The sequence below is a fragment of the Pituophis catenifer genome, unplaced genomic scaffold (genome assembly GCF_029215685.1).
Source record: "Pituophis catenifer annectens isolate HBS135680 unplaced genomic scaffold, rPitCat1.0.hap2 SCAF_4, whole genome shotgun sequence".
In the NCBI taxonomy this organism is placed as follows: Eukaryota; Metazoa; Chordata; class Lepidosauria; order Squamata; family Colubridae; genus Pituophis; species Pituophis catenifer.
The window spans coordinates 125,194,666-125,216,751 of record NW_027256884.1 but is presented as its reverse complement, the minus strand read 5'-3'; the positions used below and the strand labels follow the sequence as shown (position 1 = coordinate 125,216,751).

General features: G+C 43.9%; 1 protein-coding gene across 1 annotated transcript in view; it reads right to left on the bottom strand.

The window, feature by feature from the left end:
• Nucleotides 1–22,086, bottom strand: part of PRCP (prolylcarboxypeptidase) — a 45,074-nt gene that overhangs the window by 5,774 nt on the left and 17,214 nt on the right. The window contains exons 2-6 of the mRNA XM_070944055.1: nt 11,312–11,452; nt 10,179–10,280; nt 8,278–8,459; nt 7,147–7,304; nt 6,070–6,242 (exon numbers count right to left, since the gene is read on the bottom strand). Of these exons, the coding sequence (XP_070800156.1) occupies nt 6,070–6,242; nt 7,147–7,304; nt 8,278–8,459; nt 10,179–10,280; nt 11,312–11,452 (756 nt within the window). The remainder of the gene's footprint in view (nt 1–6,069; nt 6,243–7,146; nt 7,305–8,277; nt 8,460–10,178; nt 10,281–11,311; nt 11,453–22,086) is intronic.

Below are 22,086 nucleotides of genomic sequence, written 5' to 3'. Positions count from 1 at the left end.
TAATCTATAGTCACGTACAGTCCAATATTAATATTTCTTACAATATACATTCTTATATATCTATATCTATATAACTCTTATTTCTATTTTGTTAATTTTCTTTTCTTATTAAATAACTAATCTCTGCACCTGTTATCTAACCATTTGTACAATAAGTCCCATGTTGAGTAATACTCTGGATTTTCTTAAATTCCATCGTTAACCTGTCCAATTCAGCACATTCTAGTATTTCCTTTATTACCTTTTCATCTATAGGGATCCTTTCATTTTTCCCCAATTTTGTGCATATGAGATTCTAACTGCTGTTATTACATGTAACATTGAGTAAGTGATTCTGTTATTATATTTCCCCGGTAGTATGCCTAATAAAAATAGTCCTGGTTTTAGATCTAATCTCTTCTAAGCACCTTTTTATCTTTGACCAATATTTTTTGGCCATTGGACAGGTCCATGGAAGTGGGGGGGGGGGAAGGTTCAGCTGTCTGGAATCCGCACTGCATATCAGACATTAACACAATAGAGTGAGTCCAGAGATAATTTCACGAGAAGAGTCCTCCACTCCTCCATTCACAGCAGAATACCTTATGCCACCAGACTTGAAATATTGGGATTAGACAATTTAGAACTACGTCACCTTCGGTCTGACCTAAGCGTAGTACACAAAATTATCTGCTATGACGTCCTACCTGTCAATGACTACTTCAGCTTCAACCGCAACAATACATGAGCACACAATAGATACAAACTCAAGATAAACCGCTCCAAACTCGATTGCAGAAAATACGACTCCAGCAACAGAGTGGTCAATGCCTGGAATGCATTACTTGACTCTGTGGTTTCTTCCCCAAATCCCCAAAACTTTAACCTTAGACTGTCTACTGTTGACCTCACCCCATTCCTAAGAGGTCTGTAAAGGGCGTGCATAAGCGTACCAGCGTGCCTACTGTCCCTGTCCTAATGTCCCCTTTTATTCGTATCCATTTCATATATTCATAATCAGGCTTATACCAGTAGTGGGATTCAACTCCCGTTGCTACCGGTTTGCTCGTGGGTGCGCGGGCGCTCGCGCTTGACATTTCTGCGCATGCACAGTGTTGTCCGGGCGGGTGGGCGGAGACTCCCGCTGCCACCACTACCAGTTCGCCCGATCCAGGGTGAACCGGTAGCAACCCACCACTGGTTTACAGTATACTTCTATCTGTTATCTTATACGTGTTTGATAAATAAATATTTAAATATTTAAATATTAAAATAAAATAATCACTTAATAAAGTATTTCCAAGCTTTTTCCAGTTGTCCGAAATCCTTTTTCTCAGCTGGAAAGTCCTGGATTTCCCAAAACGTTTCTGCTCCTGCAGATGGGCCATACGGAAGTTAAAAGAGTTGCTTAAGAGGCTGCGACTTTTACGGAGTGAAGTGGGAACTAGAGACACAGAGCCTCCCATTTCCCCAAGGGGACTATTCCCCCCACCCCCACCCCCACCCCATGACTGAAGAGGATTAAACCGATGTATTCAAGCCAGCTGAATGAATCCACCTTTCTAGCTACTCAATAGCTCTCCGGCTCAGTCTCAGAATAATCACATTAGTTGGGTCACTGAAAACTCTCCGGGTTTCTAAACAAAGAAAAAAAAAAGAAGAAGAAGAAGAAGTGACTGGAAAAAGCTTACGCCACCCAGGGAAGCTGAATACGTTAGGTTTTTTTTTTTTTTAAGGATTTGACAAAAGAGGAAAAAAAAAAACCCTTGATTTTTAGACCCTGGATGGACTGGAAGATCTCGTGTGAAAAGGTTTTCTCAAGGGAAGCCCCACCATCACCATTTCAAAAATAAACAAACCTTTTTATTAAAAAAAAAAAAAAAAAAGGCTGCCAGCACCAAGGGCACCCAGAAAGCTCAAATCATAACTGACAAATCTTAACAAGCCAGTATTCGAGGGTTGCTTTTGATAAGTTATCAACAGTAGAATCCTTCAAGTTTCTAGGTTCTACCATATCTCAAGACTTAAAACGGACGCCTAACATCAAAAACGTCATCAAAAAAGCACAGCAAAGGCTGTTCTTTCTGTGCCAACTCAGGAAGCTCAAACTGCCCAAGGAGCTGCTGATCCAGTTCTACAGAAGAATTATTGAGTCTGTCATCTGCATCTCTATAACTGTCTGGTTTGGTTCTGCAACCCAACAAGACAAACCCAGACTTCAGAGGATCATTAGAACTGCAGAAAAAACCATGGCTACCAACCTGCCTTCCATTGAGGACCTGTATACTGCACAAGTTGAAAAGAGGGCTGTGAAAATATCTACAGACCCCTCACATCCTGGACATGAACTGTTTCAACTCCTACCCTCAAAATGACGCTATAGAGCACTGCACACCAGAACAACTAGACACAAGGACAGTTTTTTTCCCGAATGCCATCACTCTGCTAAACAAATAATTCCCACAACACTGTCAAACTATTTACTAAGTCTGCACTACTATTAATCTTCTCATCCTTACTAGTAACTATCTCTTCCCACTTATGGCTATATCCATGTTGCTTGTATCTTTACAACTTATATTGTTTCCTAGTATGATTTGGTTGCTTATTAGATCCTATGACTATCACTAAGTGTTGTATCTTATGATTCTTGACGAATATATTTTATTTTTTCTTTATGTACACTGAGAGCATCTGCACCACAGACAAATTCCTTGTGTGTTCAATCACACTTGGCCAATGAAGAATTCTATTCTATTCTATTCTATTCTATTCTATTCTATTCTATTCTATTCTATTCTATTCTATTCTATCCTATCCTATCCTATCCTATCCTATCCTATCCTATCCTATCCTATCCTATTCTTCTTTCTTATTCCAATTCTTCTTTCAATCTATTCATTCTTATTCTATTCTATTCCATTCCATTCCATTCTTATTCCAATCTATTCTATTCATTCCAATTCTTATTCCAATCTCTTCTCTTCTCTTCTATTCCAAAATCAGAGAGCCTAAAAAACAGCGTCTCTCAAGCATAGCTATTTTAAAGATGGGTGGACTTCAACTCCCAGAATTCCTCAGCCAGCAAGCTCAACAGGGCAATGTCGGCCCCTTCCAGTAACAACGCAAGGCATTTTTCGTGTTACGGTGGTTCTCCTCCTTTCTCTCCGACCGGTCGCAGTTTGTGTTGGCAGGGGGGCAGAGGTCGACCTCGAGGCCTCTCATTTGTGGAGTGCCGCAGGGATCGGTCCTCTCGCCCCTTCTGTTCAACATTTATGTGAAGCCACTGGGCGAGATCATCCGTGGCTTTGGGGTGAGATACCACCAGTACGCTGATGACACCCAGCTGTACATCTCCACCCCAGGCCACCCCAACGATGCCCTTGAAGTGATGTCCCAGTGCCTGGAGGCTGTGCGGATCTGGATGGGGAGGAACAGGCTCAGGCTCAACCCTTCCAAGACTGAGTGGCTGTGGCTCCCGGCATCCCGATATAGTCAGTTGACTCCATCACTGACTATTGGGGGCGAGTCTTTGGCCCCCACTGAAAGGGCTCGCAATCTGGGAGTCCTCCTGGATAGGCAGCTGTCTTTGGAGGAACATCTGACGGCTGTTACCAGGGGGACCTTTTATCAGGTTCGCCTGATTCGCCAGTTGCGGCCCTTTCTTGATCGGGATTCCCTGTGCACAGTCACTCACGCCCTCGTCACCTCTCGCCTTGACTACTGTAACGCTCTCTACATGGGGCTCCCCTTGAAGAGCACCCGGAGGCTCCAGCTGGTCCAGAATGCAGCAGCGCGGGTAGTGATGGGAGCAACATGGCGCTCCCATGTAACACCACTCCTGCGCGAGCTGCACTGGCTCCCGGTGGTCTTCCGGGTGCGCTTCAAGGTGTTGGTTATCACCTTTAAAGCGCTCCATGGCATAGGGCCTAGCTATCTCCGAGACCGCCTGCTGCTACCGATGACCTCCCATCGACCCGTGCGCTCCCACAGAGAGGGCCTCCTCAGGGTGCCATCAGCCAAACAATGTAGGCTGGTGGCCCCCAGGGGGAGGGCTTTCTCTGTGGGGGCTCCCACCCTCTGGAATCAGTTGCCCACGGAGATAAGAAGAATCCAGGACCTCAATGCCTTCCGTCGTTCCCTGAAAACCTATCTTTTTCAGCAAGCCGGGTTGGCTTAAGAAGAAATTTTTAAAATTTTTAAATCCTTTTAATTAGTCTGCGATTTTAATTTTTTGGGCCAAATTTTATATATATTTTTAAATGTTTTAATATTTGTATTCTATGTTTTTTATCTTGGCTGTACACCGCCCTGAGTCCTCAGGGAGAAGGGCGGTATATAAATTCGAAATTAAATTAAATTAAATTAAATTAAATTCATAAATTTAGCTGCAACTCTTGGTTTCCCCCATCAGATATGACCAATTCTTGAGCTACTTTGCCACGTGTTTGTCTTGCTACATATTATAGGAATGAAATGGTTCGCTGTCCCGTGGAATCAAAATAACTTGAGGAAACAACCCGATGGAGTTAGCCCTCGATTGACAAACCACTCACTTTGCGACCGTTCAAAGTTACAACCGTTCAAAGTCACTAAACGAATGGTCACAAGGACTACAAGTAGCGGTATGGCCAGCTCTAAAAAGAGCTGCAGAAACTCAGCAAGGGAGACAGAACCTCGGAACTCCAAAGCCGCCAGAATATGGGTAATTTTTATTCATGATGGTGGTGCAGCAGACTAAACTACTGTTAAAAGTAGCATTTAGCTGCCTGCAATTACTGCGAGTTCAATTCTCACCAGGCTCAAGGGTGTTTTGTTTTGTTTTATTGAAAAAGTTTTCAAATACAAATTTTTCCCCCATTTTTCTCCCCCCCTCCTCCCTAACCCCCCCTCACCACCCATCCCCCCCTGTGACTTCTTTGCAACAAAAACCTAATTCATAACAGATTATATAATATTTTACCATCCCCTTACTCCCTCCTCTAAATACTGACCCTTACTTGCTAATAATATTATTAATATTATTACTTCCCCCTTTTACCATACATTTCAAAAAAAACATTCTACTATAACATTATATGATAACTTCTAATTTAGCATAATATTATTATAACTCCCAATTTAGCAATAATCTGCCCTTTTTCTCCTCCCCCATACTTATATCTGTATATTATTACAACATTTCAAAACCACCTTCCACTTTAAAACTATATAATAAATCCTACTTTAACATTTAATCTTTTGTGTATATTAATATAACATTTCAAAGCAGCCTTCCCCATAAATCCTAATTTAACATTTATTCAACTCTATCCATTTTCTCCACTCCCCTAAATATATCACTTAAACATCCCTTTTCTTAAACTAAACAATCAGTAAACTAACCTATCTCCACCCACTTTCCTACAAAATTGCCATGCACAACAATTCTTAATATCTTTAATCCACCAGGCTCAAGGTTGACTCAGCCTTCCATCCTTTCAAGGTAGGTAAAATGAGGCCCCGGTTTGTGGGGGCAATAAGGTGACTTTGTATAAAAAAGAACACCGCTTCGGGGGGGCAAAAAAAAAAAAAAAGCCCTACTAAGCAGGTATATACAAAAGTATGAAGGCTATTGCTTAATGCATTGTAAGTTGCCCTGAGTCTCCGGAGAAGGGCGGCATATAAACTAATCAAACTAATAAATAAATAAATCAAACTAATAAATAAATAAATAAATAAATAAATAAATAAATAAATAAATAAATAAATAAAATCCCTTTTTTCCCCCTCAGGAATTTAACTTTGGCATCTTCTGGATAGCCGTGTGTTTCCAATATTCTTATCATTGGTTCGCTGCGCGCACACCTTCCGCTCACGCACTTTGCTCGCTGGCAAGCCTTCAGCGCATACACCCAGCCTCAAAAATGTCTCTATGCCTAAATAGGATGGCATAGAGCTGAGGAGAGGGGGCGGGCCCACCCGTGATTTCTTTCTGTTACTGGTTCGCCTGAACCGGTACGAACCGGCTGAATACTACCTCTGCTTCTGGAAAAGGCCAATTTTGGGGTGGGTCATAGAAAACAGAACAGACACTTTGGGTTCAGTTACCTTAACAGGCCAGGCAGGGAGAGGCTGTAAGAAGGCGGCTTCATACGGATAATCTACCATGGCCACATAAATCCACGTCCCACTTAGCCATTCTCTGAAGTTGATGACATCTGTTGTGGTTTTCAAGGGGCTGCACAAACGAAATGTGTGGGAAAGCCACTGTAAACCTTTCTCTAAAAAGAAAAAAAATCAAGAAATTACAGTTGTCTCTCTCTCTCTCTCTCTCTCTAACTATCTATCTCTATATCTATCTCTCTTATATATATATAGCTATATATATATAAAAAAATTATATTAGCTGATAAAGAAATAAAGGGAGACTAGTATAGATCTATTTCAAGCTATTTAGCTCTCATCAGCTAGCCATACCCTTACTCGGATCCGAACTTGGGCTGCCTGCATATTAGGCAGTTGTATTAACCTCTGAGCCACAAGTTCTCCTCCCTTTATCAGCTGAGATATCCATCTATCTATCTATCTATCTATCTATCTATCTATCTATCTATCTATTTATCTATCTTTGACCAAGTGACTATCTCTCTCTAAATCATCTATATCTATCAATCATATCTCTATGGTGGGGGATGGAGAAGCAGCTGGGGATACAGAGAGATACAGAGAGAGGGGAGAGAGAGAGATATAGAGAAATATAGAGACAGAAGGAGAGGGGGGGAGGGGGGGAAAGAGGGAAGGAGGAAGAGGAGGGAGAGAGATGTCAAAAGGATTTTGTGGTTCTCTGCCCTAATGACCAGCTGGGTAGGCGTGGCTTGGGGGGGGGTCATGTGATTAGTGGAACTGAGTGACATCGAGTTGGCCACGCCCACCCAGATTTTGTGGCTCCCGATGTTTTCTTTTCTGTGGGAAACGGGTCCAAATGGCTCTTTGAGTATTTAAGGTTGCAGATCCCTGGTATAGGTTCTCCTGCTTGAATAGGGGGCTGGATTAGAAGACCTCCAAGATCCCTTCCAGCTCATTCTATTCTACACCAGAGTTACTCACTCTTGGCCACTTGAAGATGAATGGGCTTCAACACCCAGAATCCCCCAGCTTAGCAATTACTCGCTGTTAGCTTCCTACCTGTGTCAGCAATACGTTTAATGGCCGCCCAGGAATTTCGGATGGATTCCGAACAGCCAACCCCGCTTTTTTTGAAATCTTCGGTCACTATCTTATGAAAGGAACCACAGGGAACCAAGCTGTCGAACTGCCAAATGGGGGCCGATGCAGCCAGAGCTCTGCAGCCGAAGAGACAAAATACAGGTAATACGCGATTTACAACAGTTTGCTAAGTGACGGTTTAAAGTTACAACAGCACTGAAAAAAGGGACCGATGACCGTTTTTCACAATTATGACCGTTTGTCATGTTATTTACATTCAGATGCCTAAAGTCACTCAGCCGGCTTTCATGCCTAAGGCGGGATTAGAACTCACAGTCCCCTGGTGATTGGCCACATTTCACCCAGTCAGCTTTCATGCCTAAAGCGGGATTAGAACTCCTGTTGATGGGCCCAAAGTCATCAAGCCAACTTTCACACCTAAGGTGGGACTAGAACTCACAGTCTCCTCATGATTGGCCCAAAGTCACCCAACTGGCTTTCATGTCTAAGGCGGGACTAGAATTCACAGTCTCCTCGTGATTGGCCCAAAGTTACCCAGCCAGCTTTTATGTCTAAGGCAGGATTACAACTCACAGTCTCCTCATGATTGGCCCAAAGTCACCCAGCCGGCTTTCACACCTAAGGCGGGACTAGAACTCACAGTCTCCTCATGATTGGCCCAAAGTCACCCAACTGGCTTTCATGTCTAAGGCGGGACTAGAATTCACAGTCTCCTCGTGATTGGCCCAGAGTCACCCAGCTGGCTTTCCCGCCTAAGGCGGGATTAGAATTCACAGTGTCCTCATGATTGGCCCAAAGTCACCCAGCCGGCTTTCACGCCTAAGGCGGGACTAGAACTCACAGTCTCCTTATGATGGGCCCAAAGTCACCCAGCCGGCTTTCATGCCTTAAGCGGGATTAGAACTCACAGCCTTCCGCTTTCCAGCATCGTGACCGCTAAACTCTAAATCTAAGTAGTAATCAAAAGCAGTATTGATCGAAGTAGTAGTAATGAAAAACCACCAGCGGAGGAAGATGAAGCGAGATTCAGAAACTAGCTGGTTCCTCTGTGGTTCCACAGGAGAGAGTGCCAAGTTGCTCCAGACTTACCCAATTACTACGTGGGGGTACTTCATTCGGAACCAGGCAGCAAGCATTCCGCCATAAGACCCTCCTATGGCTATCACTGGAGTATTCTGCGTTCCAGGAATCGTATTTTTCAAGTGCTGGATAAGTACCGCAAAATCAGCCAGAGCTTGCTGCGAAGTCAAGTAATTCAAGTGCTTAGCATCCTGAAACGAGAGCACAAAACTTTTGTATGGCGCCCTTAGTATATTTACTCACCTTTCCTGCCCGTCAAAAGACTTGTGGACTTCAACTTCTGGGAGATTTTGATTTTGTTTGTCATGTCACAAAAATGGGATCACGTGACCCCACAACTGTCATAGATATGAGTCAATTGCCGAGCGTCTGAATTTTGTTTTTGTTTTTTCCGTGTTTTTCATTGTTTTATTTATATAACATTCACTTTCCATCCAACAGTGTGCGATCTGGGTACAGTTATTTTTAAACATTCATAGTCCCCATATTTGTTATAATATTCATCACGATAATATTAATAATATAATATAGTAATACCGTGTTTCCCCGAAAATAAGCCCTCCCCTGATAATATTTAAACGCATGCACAGCCGGTCCCCGCCATTTCCTCTGGTTAGGGCAGGGGTCAGCAACCTGCGGCTCTGAAGCCACATGTGGCTCTTTCACCCCTCTGCTGTGGCCCCGTCACTCAAAATATGCGTCACAACCGCCAATGTGCGACACCCGCCGGCACGCAATTTATTGAGCTTTTCATGGTAGGCCAACCATGGATAAATCCAAGAAAAGTCTCAGAAGAAAACAGAACCTTTAATTCAACTACATATGCTAGTTTTGTGGCCGCTCAAGAAATAGTCAGGCACGGGAAGGATTTTGTGGCTCCCGGTGTTTTTCTTTTCTGTGGGAAACGGGTCCAAATGGCTCTTTGAGTGTTTAAAGTTGCAGACCCCTGGGTTAGGGTTAGGAAGACAGAGCTGGAAATCAGGTAAAACAGCTCCATATGCCTCAAAATAATAAGACCTCCCTGAAAATAAGGCCAAGCGCTTATTTCAGGGTTCAAAAAAATATAAGACAGGGTCTTATTTTCGGGAAAAGATGTTATAATAACAATAATACTTAACATCATCTTCTTTAACAATTCTCCACCACATTTCCTCTTTTTGTTTCTCCTCTTTTCTAACTTCTGTTTCTATTGTCTAACCATTGATAGAATATATCCCATATCAGAAAATATTCCGTTTCTTCTTTATCCTTAATAGCGAGCGTTAATCTGTCCATTTCTGCGCATTCTAATATTTTCTTAATAACATTTCCCTCAGATGGAATCTCATCATTTTTCCATTGTTGTGCAAATATGATTCTAGTTGCAATTAAGATATGCCAAGTGCAATGGTGGGTTTCAAATTTTTTTTACTACCAGTTCTGTGGGTGTGGCTTGGTGGGCATGGCAGGGGAAGGATACTGTAAAATCTCCATTCCCTCCCCAGTTCAGGAGAAGGATACTATAAAATCTCCATTCCCTCCCCAGTTCAGGGGAAGGTTACTGCAAAATCCCCATTTCCTCCCAATCAGATGGGATTTGGGAGGCAGAGAATAGATGGGGGCGGGGCCAGTCAGAATTTTTACTACCGGTTCTCCGAACTACTCAAAATTTCCACTACCGGTTCTCCAGAACTGGTCAGAACCTGCTGAAACCCACCTCTGGCCAAGCATCTGAATTTTGATCACATGACGATGGGGAATGCTACAACGGTCGTAAGCGTGAAAACTGGTCATACATCATTCTTTTCAGTGCCGTTGTAACCTTGAATGGTCACTAAATGAACTGTTGTAAGCCGAGGACTGCCTGTAGAGCCGAGTTCAACATATGAGTAGTCAATCTGTGACTACTTTGAATTGGGAGTGATACTTACGGTGTATGACTTATTTCCGAATGGCAAGGATTCCCCGTAGTATCTGTGTTCGGCAAAAACCAGGATGGCATCTAATTCTTCGGCCACATTCCACATGAAACCCTGAAATGGAGCAAAGATGGTCATTTTTTTAAAAAAAATAATAATTCAGTAAAGAATAATCTTCGATCTTTCAAATGTATATACTGTAAAAAAAAGCCTGAAATAGTTTAACGGGATATGAGATAGAAATAATGGAATAGGAATAGGAATAGAAATAGAAGGAAAAGGAAAAAGGAAAAAGGAAAAAGGAAAAAGGAAAAGGAAGGAATGAAATGGGAATAGGAGTAGGAATAGGAAAAGAAGGAAAAAGGGAAAGGGAAAAGAATGGAATAGGAACAGGAATAGGAATAGGAAAAGAAGAAAAAGGAAAAGAATGGAATAGGAATAGGGATAGGGATAGGGATAGGGATAGGGATAGGGATAGGGATAGGGATAGGGATAGGGATAGGGATAGGGATAGGGATAGGGATAGAATAGAATAGAATAGAATAGAATAGAATAGAATAGAATAGAATAGAATAGAATAGAATAGAATAGAATAGAATAGAATAGAATAGAATAGCTTTACTGTCACTTTGAATCAGAGGTGGTATTCAGCCGGTTTGGAGTAGTTTGCCCAAACCGGTAGCGCTCCGGCTGTAAGCCATCCTATTTAGGCACTTTTTTGAAGCCAAGACCATGCGCAAAGGCGCACGTGTGAGCAAAGAGTATGTGCGAAAGGCCGGGCGCATGTGCGGAAGGCGGGGTGCGCGTGCAAACCGGGTGCGTGTGAGCGGTGCACAAGCGGGGCAAACCAGTAGTAACATAATGTGAAACCCACCGCTGCTTTGAATGTACACTAATTGGCATACATTAACAATGAAATTTCATTGGATACAGCTCTTAAAGGGTCACCACCTCCAATTTTACGCTACATCAACAAGACAAGGTAAATATAAAATTATGCATATACCTACATATATTATCTGACACAGAGAAACAACCCAGTCTAGTTCTACATGTTTATGGCGAGAAAAACGAATCTTGTGAGAGTTTACCAGACGGATGGCATATAGGGAACAAAGCTGTTACAGAATCCGGAAGCCCTGTACCGTATTATTTGCAAACCAGGCGATGTCCCCTTCATTGCCAGTGTAGAAAAGGATTGAGCCGGCGTCTTTCTTCCAGTGCTGATCTGCGATGAGGTAGCGCTGTTTGAACGTGCGGTCTTCAGCAAAACCAAAGTGATCGATCTGAAACAACATGGGGATGGGGGGGGGGAAACCCTTAGAGAATACAAAATAACTGGGTTGGAAGGGATCTTGGACGTCTTCTAGTCCAACCCACTGCTCAAAGCATGAGACCCTAAACCCGTGATGGCGAACCTATAGCACACGTGCCACATCAGTGGGCACGCGAGCTCAGCTCCGGCGCGCATGCACACTCCGGCCATCTGATTTTTGGGCCTTCTAGGCCCAACAGAAGTAGGGAAACAGGGTTTTTTTATTTATTTTTTTAATTTGATTTATATGCCGCCCTTCTCCGGAGACTCAGGGCGGCTTACAATGCGTATATTTATACAAAGTCAGCTTATTGCCCCCACAAACTGGGTCCTCAATTTACCTACCTTAGAAAGGATGGAAGGCTGAGTCAACCTTGAGCCTGGCGGGATTCGATCTTACTTTAATTGCAGACAGCTGGTGTTAAATTGCAGAGCTCTGTCTGTTGAGCTATCCAGACTCCCCGTTTCCTGCCTCCGGAGGGCATCGGCGGGGGGGGGGGGAGCCCGTTTTTCACTCTCACCTGGCTCCAGAGCCTCTCTAGGAGTCTGAGGAGGCCGTTTTCGCCCTCCCCCCCCCCCGGAAGATCCTCCGGAGGCCGAAAACAGCCCATTTGCCAACTTCCGGTCCCACTGGAAGTTGGCAAAAGGGCTGTTTCTGGCCTCCAGAGGGATGGGAGAAGGCCGTTTTCGCCCTCCCCAGACTCCTAGAGAGACTCTGGAGGCTGGCGACAGCAAAAAACAGGCCTTCCGGTCACACCGGAAGTTGGCAAATGGACCGTTTCTGGCCTCTGGAGGGCCTTCCAGGCGGGGAGGCCATTTTCCCCCTCCCCAGACTCCTAGAGAGGCTCTCGAGCCAGGTGAGAAAAACAGGCCTACTGGGCCATCGCGTGCCAGATGCGGGGGGGAGTGGGGGGTGTCGCGCATATATGCGCAGGGCCAGGGCACATTAAATTATGGGTCTGGGCATACACACGCGCAACCCTCTCCCACCTCCTGGCACGCGATGGCAAAAAGGTTAGCCATCACTGTCCTACACCATTCCAGACAAATGGCTGTCCAATGTCTTCTCAAAAACCTTTGGTGATGGAGCACCCACAACTTCTGGAGGTAAGCTGTTCCACTGATGAAACTGTTCACACTGACAGGAAATTTCTCCCCAATTCTACGTTGGATTTCTCTTTGGATAAGCTTCCATCTATTATTTCTTGTTCTGCTCCCCCCTCAAGTGCTTTGGAAAATAGATCCACCTCCCCTTTTCTTTGTCAAATATTGAAAGACTGCTATCATGTCACCCTTAGTCCTTCTTTTCATTAAAGGTAAAGGTAAAGGTTTCCCTCGCACATATCTGCTAGTTGTTCCCAACTCTAGGGGGCGGTGTTCATCTCCGTTTCAAAGCAGAAGAGTCAGCGCTGTCCGAAGACGCCTCCGTGGTCATGTGGCCGGCATGACTCCACGCCACAGGCACATGGAACACTGTTACCTTCCCACCAAAGGTGGTCCCTCTTTTTCTACTTGCATTTTTTAATGTGCTTTCGAACTGCTAGGTTGGCAGAAGCTGGGACAAGTCACGGGAGCTCACCCCGTTATGCGGCATTAGGGATTCGAACCGCTGAACTGCCGACCTTTCGATCGACAAGCTCAGCGTCTTAGCCGCTGAGCCACCGCGTCCCTTCATTAGACATACCCAGTTCCCACAACCATTCGTCGTATGCTTAGCCTCCAGTCCCCTAATCATCTTTGCTGCTTTTCTCTGAACTCTTTCTAAAGTTTCAACTTTTTTGTGGCATGGTGACCAGAACTGGATGCAATATTCCAAGTGTGGTTTTTTATCAAGGCATCATAAAATGGTACTAACACTTTGATTGTATCCCTCTTTTGATGCAGCCTAGGACTGTGTATCCTTCATGGACTTTATAAAAAGCAGAGAAAAAGGAAAAAACCTATGGACGGAGGACGGTAATAATGTTCTTTCTGCATTATTGTTATTTAAAAGCATCTAGAAATTATTGCAATGTAGTAGCTGCCAAGGAAGCTAGCTGTGAAACTGGTGGCATGTAAAAGCTTTTCCAGAAATAAACAAACACATTGGATGCAGAAGATGAAGTCTGGACAGGAGGAAAAAAGAAAAAGAGACAGCAGATGGAGCTATTAGGTAACGTAAATCTCTTTTATTCCATGTTTTCACCTTATCCGAGTTTGCCAGACTTTAGAGTTAGAGCATCGGAAAACTCCAGGCTCTGGAGGCTGGGGACAGCAAAAAACGTCACTTCCTGTCCCACCAGGAGTCGAGAAATGGGCCCTTCCAGGCCTCCGGAGGGCCTCCGAGGGAGTGGGAAAGGCTATTTTCACCCTTCCCAGATGCATAGAGAGGATCTGGAGCCAGGTAAGAAAGAAAAATGGGCCTACCAGCCATCGCGTGCCAGGAGCGGCGGGTGAGGGGTTTGCGCGCGCATGCGCAGGGGGCACATAGAATTATGGGTGTGGGCACGCGTGAACTTCCCCCACCCACCCCTCTCCTGGCATGCGATGGCAAAAAGGTTAGCCATCACTGGCATAGCTGATAATGATCATACATATTTTAATGTATCTTCCAGACCGTAAAGGAACGTCAAACCAATACAGATAGTCCTCAGGTTACGACCACAACTGAGCCCAAAATTTACGTTTACTAAGTGAGAAATTTGTTAGGTGAGTTTTGCTCGCATTTTACAACTTCTTCTTGCCACTTTTGTGAAGTGAATCGTTGGAGTTGTTAAATTATCTGTTTCCCCCAAAAATAAGACCTACCCCAAAAAATAAGACCTAGTCTGGGTTTTTTTAAAGCATGCGCCTAATATAAGCCCTACTCCAAAAATAAGCCCTAGTGCTTATTTTGGTCCCCCCCCCCCCCAAAAAAATAAAAAACCGGGTCTTATTTTTGGGGAAAAACGTAGTAACATGGTTGTTAAGTGAATCAGGTTTCCACTGACTTGGCTTATAACAAGGTCGTAAAAAAGGTGATCACGTGACCCCTGAGATACTGCAACGGTTGTAAATGTGAGTCAGCTGAAGGGAAGGGAAGGGAAGGAAAGGAAAGTGGAAGGAAAGGAAAGGGAAGGGAAGGGAAGGAAAGAGGAAGGGGAAGGGGAAGGAAATGGAAGGGAAGGGAAGGAGAGGGGAAGAAAGGAAAGGGGAAGAAAATGGAAGGGAAAGGAAGGAAAGGGAAGGGAAGGGAAGGGAAGGGAAGGGAAGGGAAGGGAAGGGAAGGGAAGGGAAGGGAAGGGAAGGGAAAGGAAAGGAAAGGAAAGGAAAAGGAAGGAAAGGGGAGGAAAGGGGAAGGGGAGGGGAGGGGAGAAAAGGAAAGGAAGGGGAAGGGAAGGAAATGGAAGGGAAGGAAATGAAATGAAAGGGAAGGAGAAGGGAGGCAAGGAAAGGAAAGGGGAAGGAAACGGAAGGGAAGGGAAGGGAAGGAAATGGAAGGGAAGAAGAGGGGAGGAAAGAAAAGGGAAAGGGAAAGGGAAAGGGAAAGGAAAGGAAAGGAAAGGAAAGGAAAGGAAAGGAAAGGAAAGGAAAGGAAAGGAAAGGAAAGGAAAGGAAAGGAAAGGAAAGGAAAGGAAAGGAAAGGAAAGGAAAGGAAAGGAAAGGAAAGGAAAGGAAAGGAAAGGGAGAAACCGCTCCAAAAATGACTTTCCCCCCTCACAGATTCAAGAAACTAGCTTCTTAATAGAGTGATTCGTGGCCTCTTTGATCTTTCCTCCAGGTGCTCAGGAAAGAGCAACCGGTTTTAACAGCCAATAACAACTCAAACAAAAATAGCAGTTTCAAAACAGAACAAAACAAAAAAGCAGAAGTGGAAAGGGAGTGAAAGCTGAAGTGCACAGCTCTGTGGGCAATATTCATCCCAGCTAGGAAGGCAGTAGCACCAGATGTCAAAAACTAGCTTCATTAACCCCCGTGGAAAAAAAACACAGGTTTGCAGGAGTCAGCAAAAAACGGAAAGAAAATTATCCTTCTAGATTAGGGGGACAAAAACAAAACACAATTTATTTACTTCTTTACAAAAGATACAAGTACTCCACCACTTACCATCATTCATTTAGTTACCCATTCAAAGTTACAACGGCACTGAAAAGTGACTTATGACCATTTTCCCCACTTATGACCATTGCAGCATCTCCATGATCACGTAATTTACATTCGGATGCTTGATAACTGACTCGTATTTATGACGGTTGCAGTGTTCCGGGGTCATTTTGTGACCTCCTGACAAGCAAAGTCAACCGAGAAGCCAGATTCATTCAACAACCGTGTTACTAAACACCCGCTAGTAACATGCAGTTGAGCTGCGTGATCGTCAGAGCCTTTTTTTTTTTTTTAACTTTTAAAAGCATTTTTTCTACAACCTATTCGGCAGAGTTGGCAGCAGAGTCGGACAGTGAGAAGGCTGGGGAGGAACATGGGCCAGTCCTGGAGTCTGGGGAAGGCTCTGATGAGGGCTCTGCATCGGAGGCAGAGATGGGGCCAGGGCCATCTGGGAGTTATGTGCTGACTCCGGAGCCTCCAGTGTTTGACGTCAGAGAGGCAGAGGAACAGGGGGAGCCTGTTCCTAGTGCGCACATGCACAGAGCTGCCAGAAGGCAAGAACAGTTAAGACAAAAGGGGTGACTCGGGAGTAAGGCTTGGAGATGATTGGCCCCTCCCATAAGACATAAAGGAGGAGCAAAGGCACCTGAGCCTTTGTAGGAAGCACCGTTGTTGATGCTGGCCAGTTTGTACTCTGAAGCTCTGTTTTGACTCTGTGCTTCGTGTGTCCTTGCAAAGCTAATTGCCAATTAGGTCTTTGGCAGCATGTCAAGGGAGATAAAGGTGCTTATCAGCCTTATCCCAAAGGACTGTGGCAGACGTCTGTCGGACTCTTTACAAACAGGCTCAGGCTCAACCCATCCAAGACCGAGTGGCTGTGGTTTCCGACGTCCCGATATAGTCAGCTGGTGCCATCGCTGACTATTGGGGGCGAATCATTGGCCCCCACGGAAAGGGCTCGCAACTTGGGCGTCCTCCTGGACTCACGGCTGTCTTTAGAAGAGCACTTGACGGCCGTGACCAGGAGGATTTTTCATCAAGTTCACCTGATCCGCCAGTTGCATCCCTTTCTAGATCGGGACTCCCTACGCACAGTCACTCATGCCCTCGTCACCTCTCGTCTGGACTATTGTAACGCTCTCTACATGGGGCTCCCCTTGAGTTGCACTCGGAGGCTCCAACTGGCGCAGAGTGCGGCCACGCGGGTGGTTATGGGAGCGCCGTGGCGTTCCTATGTAACACCTCTCCTGCGCGAGCTGCACTGGCTCCCGGTGGTCTTCTGGGTGCGCTTCAAGGTTTTGGTTATCATCTTTAGAGCTCTCCATGGCTTAGGACCTGGTTATCTACGGGACCGCCTGCTACCACCAATAGCCTCCCACCAGCCAGTACGCTCCCATAGAGAGGGGCTCCTCCGGGTGCCGTCGGCCAAACAATGTTGACTGGAAGCCCCTAGGGGGAGAGCCTTCTCTGTGGGGGCACCTACGATCTGGAACGAGCTCCCCCCGGATATACGGAGGATCCCGGATCTGCGCACCTTCCATCGCGCGCTCAAGACTTTCTTATTTTATCAAGCTGGCCTGGCCTAAATCTTCTCCCCTTTTAAATGTAAATTTTAATTTGTTTTTAAATTATTGGGTATTTTAAATTGTGTCTCAGCCAAATTATTTAATTCATTTTTATTCTATTTTAAATTTTTGTATTTATGTGTTTTATTCTGTGGCTGTTCACCGCCCTGAGTCCTTCGGGAGTAGGACGGTATAGAAATCCAATAAAATAAATAAATAAATAAATAAATAAACTCTTGGTGATTCAACATGGGCTATGAATAAACAGAATTCACAGCCGTTGAAATAAAAAGAGGGTTTGGGGGACTAATTGTATGCTTCTTACTGTATCAGGAAGCCTAGGTCAAAACACAAACAAGCTCTGTTGTGTTGTTGCCGTCGTTGTTTTTCTGGGTTCCCACTTTTTCCGTAGTCACTTCCGTTCTATCACATCCATAAAAAAATCCCTCAGGTCTCCTTTTCCCCCCAAACAGGAACATCGGATCAGCTAAGCAAGTCAGCATTTGAGATATAAAGAAGTCGAGCTTCGTGGCTTGTTTTTAACATCATATAGACATTTCCACCTTCAGAAACACCCCCAGGGAAATTTCAGTCTGAACAAAATTATGCATATCCCTAATATTGACGGCTATCAATCCAAGTTCATCCTGAGCACATCACTTCCTGCTAAAGGCTGCCCAGCTTCCAGGCTGGAAATTCACAATGCAGACAGTCTGACGGGAATAGCCAATATCCCCTTCCTCTTTTTACCTTTTTTTTTTCTGAAGTTAAATTACAGAACTCCAAAAAAAGGGTTTCTATTTTTACAAAAACAGACACAAAAAAACAAAGACATTTAAAAAGTGCATTTTAAAAAATCTCCTTCCTCAATACTGAACTCTTAAACTTAATTTACTGAACTCCTTATTTAACTTAAGCCTTCCAAATCTGTTAGTCTGTTCTGTTCTATTCCTATGTCTTAATTCCCCAATGAAAGGAATATTTTTTCCCCTAAAATATTCTAAAAGAATAATTCTGTTCCACAATTTCTAGAGGCAAGCTATTCCATTGATTTAACTGTTGTCTCTGTCAGGATATTTCTTCTTAGTTCTAGGTTAGATCTTTCTTTAATGATCTTCCCACCTGCTATTTCTTGTCCTGTCCTTTTCTGCTTTGGAGAAGTCTAACCTCTCTTCTCTACGAGAGTTCCTCAAGTACCAGTAGACCGCTATGATATCACCCATAATCCTTCTCTTCATAAGACTAGACATTCATAGCTCTCTCAATTGTATTCATGATACAATTAGCTTCCAACCCCTAATTATCTTTCTTGCTCTTCTCCTTTCTTCCCTTTCTCTTCCCTTCCCTTCCCTTCCCATCCTCTTCTCTTCTCTTCCCATATTTCTCTTCTCATTTCTTCTTCTCCTCTTCCCATCCCTGTCTTCTTCTCTTCTCTTCTCTTCTCTCTTCTCTTCTTCCCATCCCTTCCTCTTCTCTTCTCATCTCTTCTTCTCATCTCTTCACTTCCCATCCCTTTCTCTTCTCATCCCTTTCTCTCCTCTTATGTTCTCTTCCCACCCCACCCTCATCTCGTCTTCTCTTCCCATCCCTTTCTCTTCTCTTCTCATCTCTTCTTCTCTTCTCATCCTTTCTCTCTTCTCTTATCTTCTCTTCCCACCCATTTCTCTTCTCGTCTCTTTCTCTTCTCTTCCCCTCCCTCTCTTCCCATCTCTTCTCTTCCTTTCTCATCCCTTCCTCTTGTCTTCTCCTTTTCTTCCCTTCCCTTCCCATCCCTTCCTCTTCCCTTCCCTTCCCTTCTCTTCTCTTCCCATCCCTTTCTCTTCTCTTCCCACCCTTTCTCTTCTCATCTCATCTCTTCTTCTCTTCTCTTCCCATCCCTTTGTCTTGTCTTCTCATCTCTTCTTCTCTTCTCTTCCCATCCCTTTGTCTTATCTTCTCATCTTCTCCGTCTCTATTCTCTTTTCTCTTCCCATCCCTTCCTCTTCTCTTCCTGTTCCCTTTTCTTTCTAGGGTCCCAACTTCTTTTATGTTTTGTGGTGACCAAAACTGGATGCAGTATTCCAAGTGTGGCCTCACTTGTGCAGTATTGTATCTTTCTCATACCCATGGACTTCTTCTAAAATGGTTTTCTTCAATATTCCCCAATTGCCTCCCTCCGGCATCACATACAATATTCTATTCTCCCTTACTTCTTTGTCATTGCGACGCCCTACCCAACCTGCCACGATGACGCCAACGACACTGCAATTGTCCTGGTGGCCTACATGCTCCTCCTTGAGGGTAAGTGTCTAGTAGTAATTACGTGAGTATTCATCAGAGTAGGCGGACCGCATATACCTCGTAGGAATAACCTTACAGCACACCTTCTTTCTTATACAAGTGGAGCAAGTGGCCAGTTTTAAGTTTCTGGGTGTTATCCTAAAAGAGGATCTGATCTGGGGCACTCACATTGCAGCACTGGTCGAAAGGGCCCAGCAGAGATTATACTACCTGAGACTTCTCAGGAAACAACAACTGAATGAGAAACTGGTGGCAGCCTTCTACCACTGCACCATAGAGAGTATTTAATTTACTGCACCTGTGTATGGTTTGCCAATTGCACAGTGGCAGATAGGACAGCGCTCCAGAGGGTTAACGTCATTGCCAAGAGGATCAATGGTTGTTCTCTCCCCTCCTTGGAAGAGCTTTATAGTTCCCGCTAAGAAAGTTCAAAACATTCTTAAAGATCCATCTCATCCTGGGCACCCTTTTTTTTTTTTGAACTATTACCACCTGGCAGACGGTACAGGATCATAAAAACAAGGACAAATAGGCTGAAAAACAGCTTCTATCCCAGGGCAGTAACTATATTGAATTCTACTGTATAATGTTATATCAATGCAATATCAGGGGTTTTCAATTCAATTGTATAGAATGTGAAGGATGTGTGTTTGTGTTTTATTATTATAACTATAATATACACTGCAGCCCTCTGGAGGCTGGCCTGTTTCTCGCCCTCCCCGAGCCTCCGTGCGTGCCCTGCACTTACCTGCATCCAAAACGGGCCGTGTGGGGTCTCCTGGGGGGGGGGCAGCCAGGAATGGGATTTGTGGGTTCTCCGAACTGCACAGAAACTTAGCTAAAGGTTCTCCCGAACCCCAGCAGCCTACCTCTGCATCAAACCAACCTTGAAGACAACAGAAAACCGTTCTCTTGCCAGACATTTGGTGCCACAATGCCCAACTATTTTTAACCGCCAGCTCTTTCATCCTGATGGGCTGATGTACTAAGGGATGTCTCTTAATGACATCCTGATGCGAGCTTCCTCTTCTTTTGAGTCACTCTCGGATTTTAAGTGCAAATGCAGACTTCCCTGCAGACAGATGTTGCCGGAAGATTGCTTCCACGCAGCTCAGTTCAGACACGGAACAAAAGAGTTCAATCCATGGTCTTTTATGTAGATCATCATATCTACATCCCTCGTTACAGTTTCTTGCCTTAAGGCTGGAAAACATCACAAAACCTGCCTTCACTTCGATTGGGGCTTGGCAATATTAAACTTTATAAAGATGCATATTACATACAGTAGTGGCCAAAATTGTGGAAACCTTTTGGGGAAAGTGTATTTTTTCAAAAAACCTTTATTAAAATTTAAAATATTAAAATACAAATACATCTGTAACAAAAATACATCCATTATAGTTGTACAATTCAACGTCGTTCTAACAGTACACAACTCTTAACTCTCTTCATATATTCTCAGATATTCCTTCCTGATCAAATATATGTGAACACAATTCATGTCCTATTTTGATCTATATATTTTCTATTTTTATTTTCTATCCATTGATACCAGTTTCCCCAAGTTGAGTAATATTGAGTAAAAATGTGTTATTTTCTAAAACTAGCTAATCACAGCACTTTTTTTGGGAGTAGTACCATAAAATTATATATCAATAGAAAGATAATTTAATCAAGAATGTAACGCAGTAACTTTTATGAAGGATTTGCTATTAGAATAGCAGTTACAGTATAAAGAAGAAAAGGGAAACACGTAGAAAAAATGAGATATACAAAAATGATCATCATACAAAAACGAGCTATACTATGATCACCATGTCAGTTAATACTTAAGTTGGGTAACCTTTAGCATGAATTACGGCCTTACAATGTCTTCCCATGGAGTGAACCAAGTCTTTTAGTTCTGCAGCTGTTCTCATGTGAAACCAAGATTGAAGGATTGCTTCTATGAACTGAGTTTTATTGCTGGGTCGCTTCTGACTAACAAGTTTCTTTAGTCGGCTCCATAGATTTTCAATTGGGTGAAGGTCTGGACTATTCCCAGGCTATTCCAGCAGTGGAATAGGATATCTTGAAACTCCCCCCCAAAAAATGGTGTTATTAGCCATCAAGTCTCAAAAATACACTTTTCCCAAAAGGTTTCCACAGTTTTGGCCACTACTGTAGATGGTACAGGTAAATCCTCATCTTACAACAGTTTGTTTAGTCACTGTTCAAAGTTACAACGGCACTGCAAAAAGGGACTTATGACCGTTTTTCACTCTTCTGACCATTGCATCAGCCTTTTCCTGCTGCTGTTGTTCTTCTTTTAACCAATAGAAAAGAATGTATTAACACCAGACAAACAATCAGGCAGAAACCAATTCTTTAATCAAGGAACTACCCTGGAGATAACAATCAAGCAAGCTTAAGACAATATCCTTGTCAGGGAATGATCAAAGAAAAAAAAATCACAACCCCACCAACACCGGCAGGGCAAGCTACTGTGTATGTACAAGCAGTCCTCCACTTACAACAGTTCATTTAGTGACCGTTCGAAGTTACAACGGTGCTGAAAAAAAGTGTTTTATAACCGTTGTTCACATTTATGACCGTTGCAGCAACCTCCGTGGTCACCTGATTTAAATTCAGAGGCTTGACAACTGGTTCATATTTATGACGGCTGTGCAACCATCTTTTGCGACCTTCTGAACGAGCA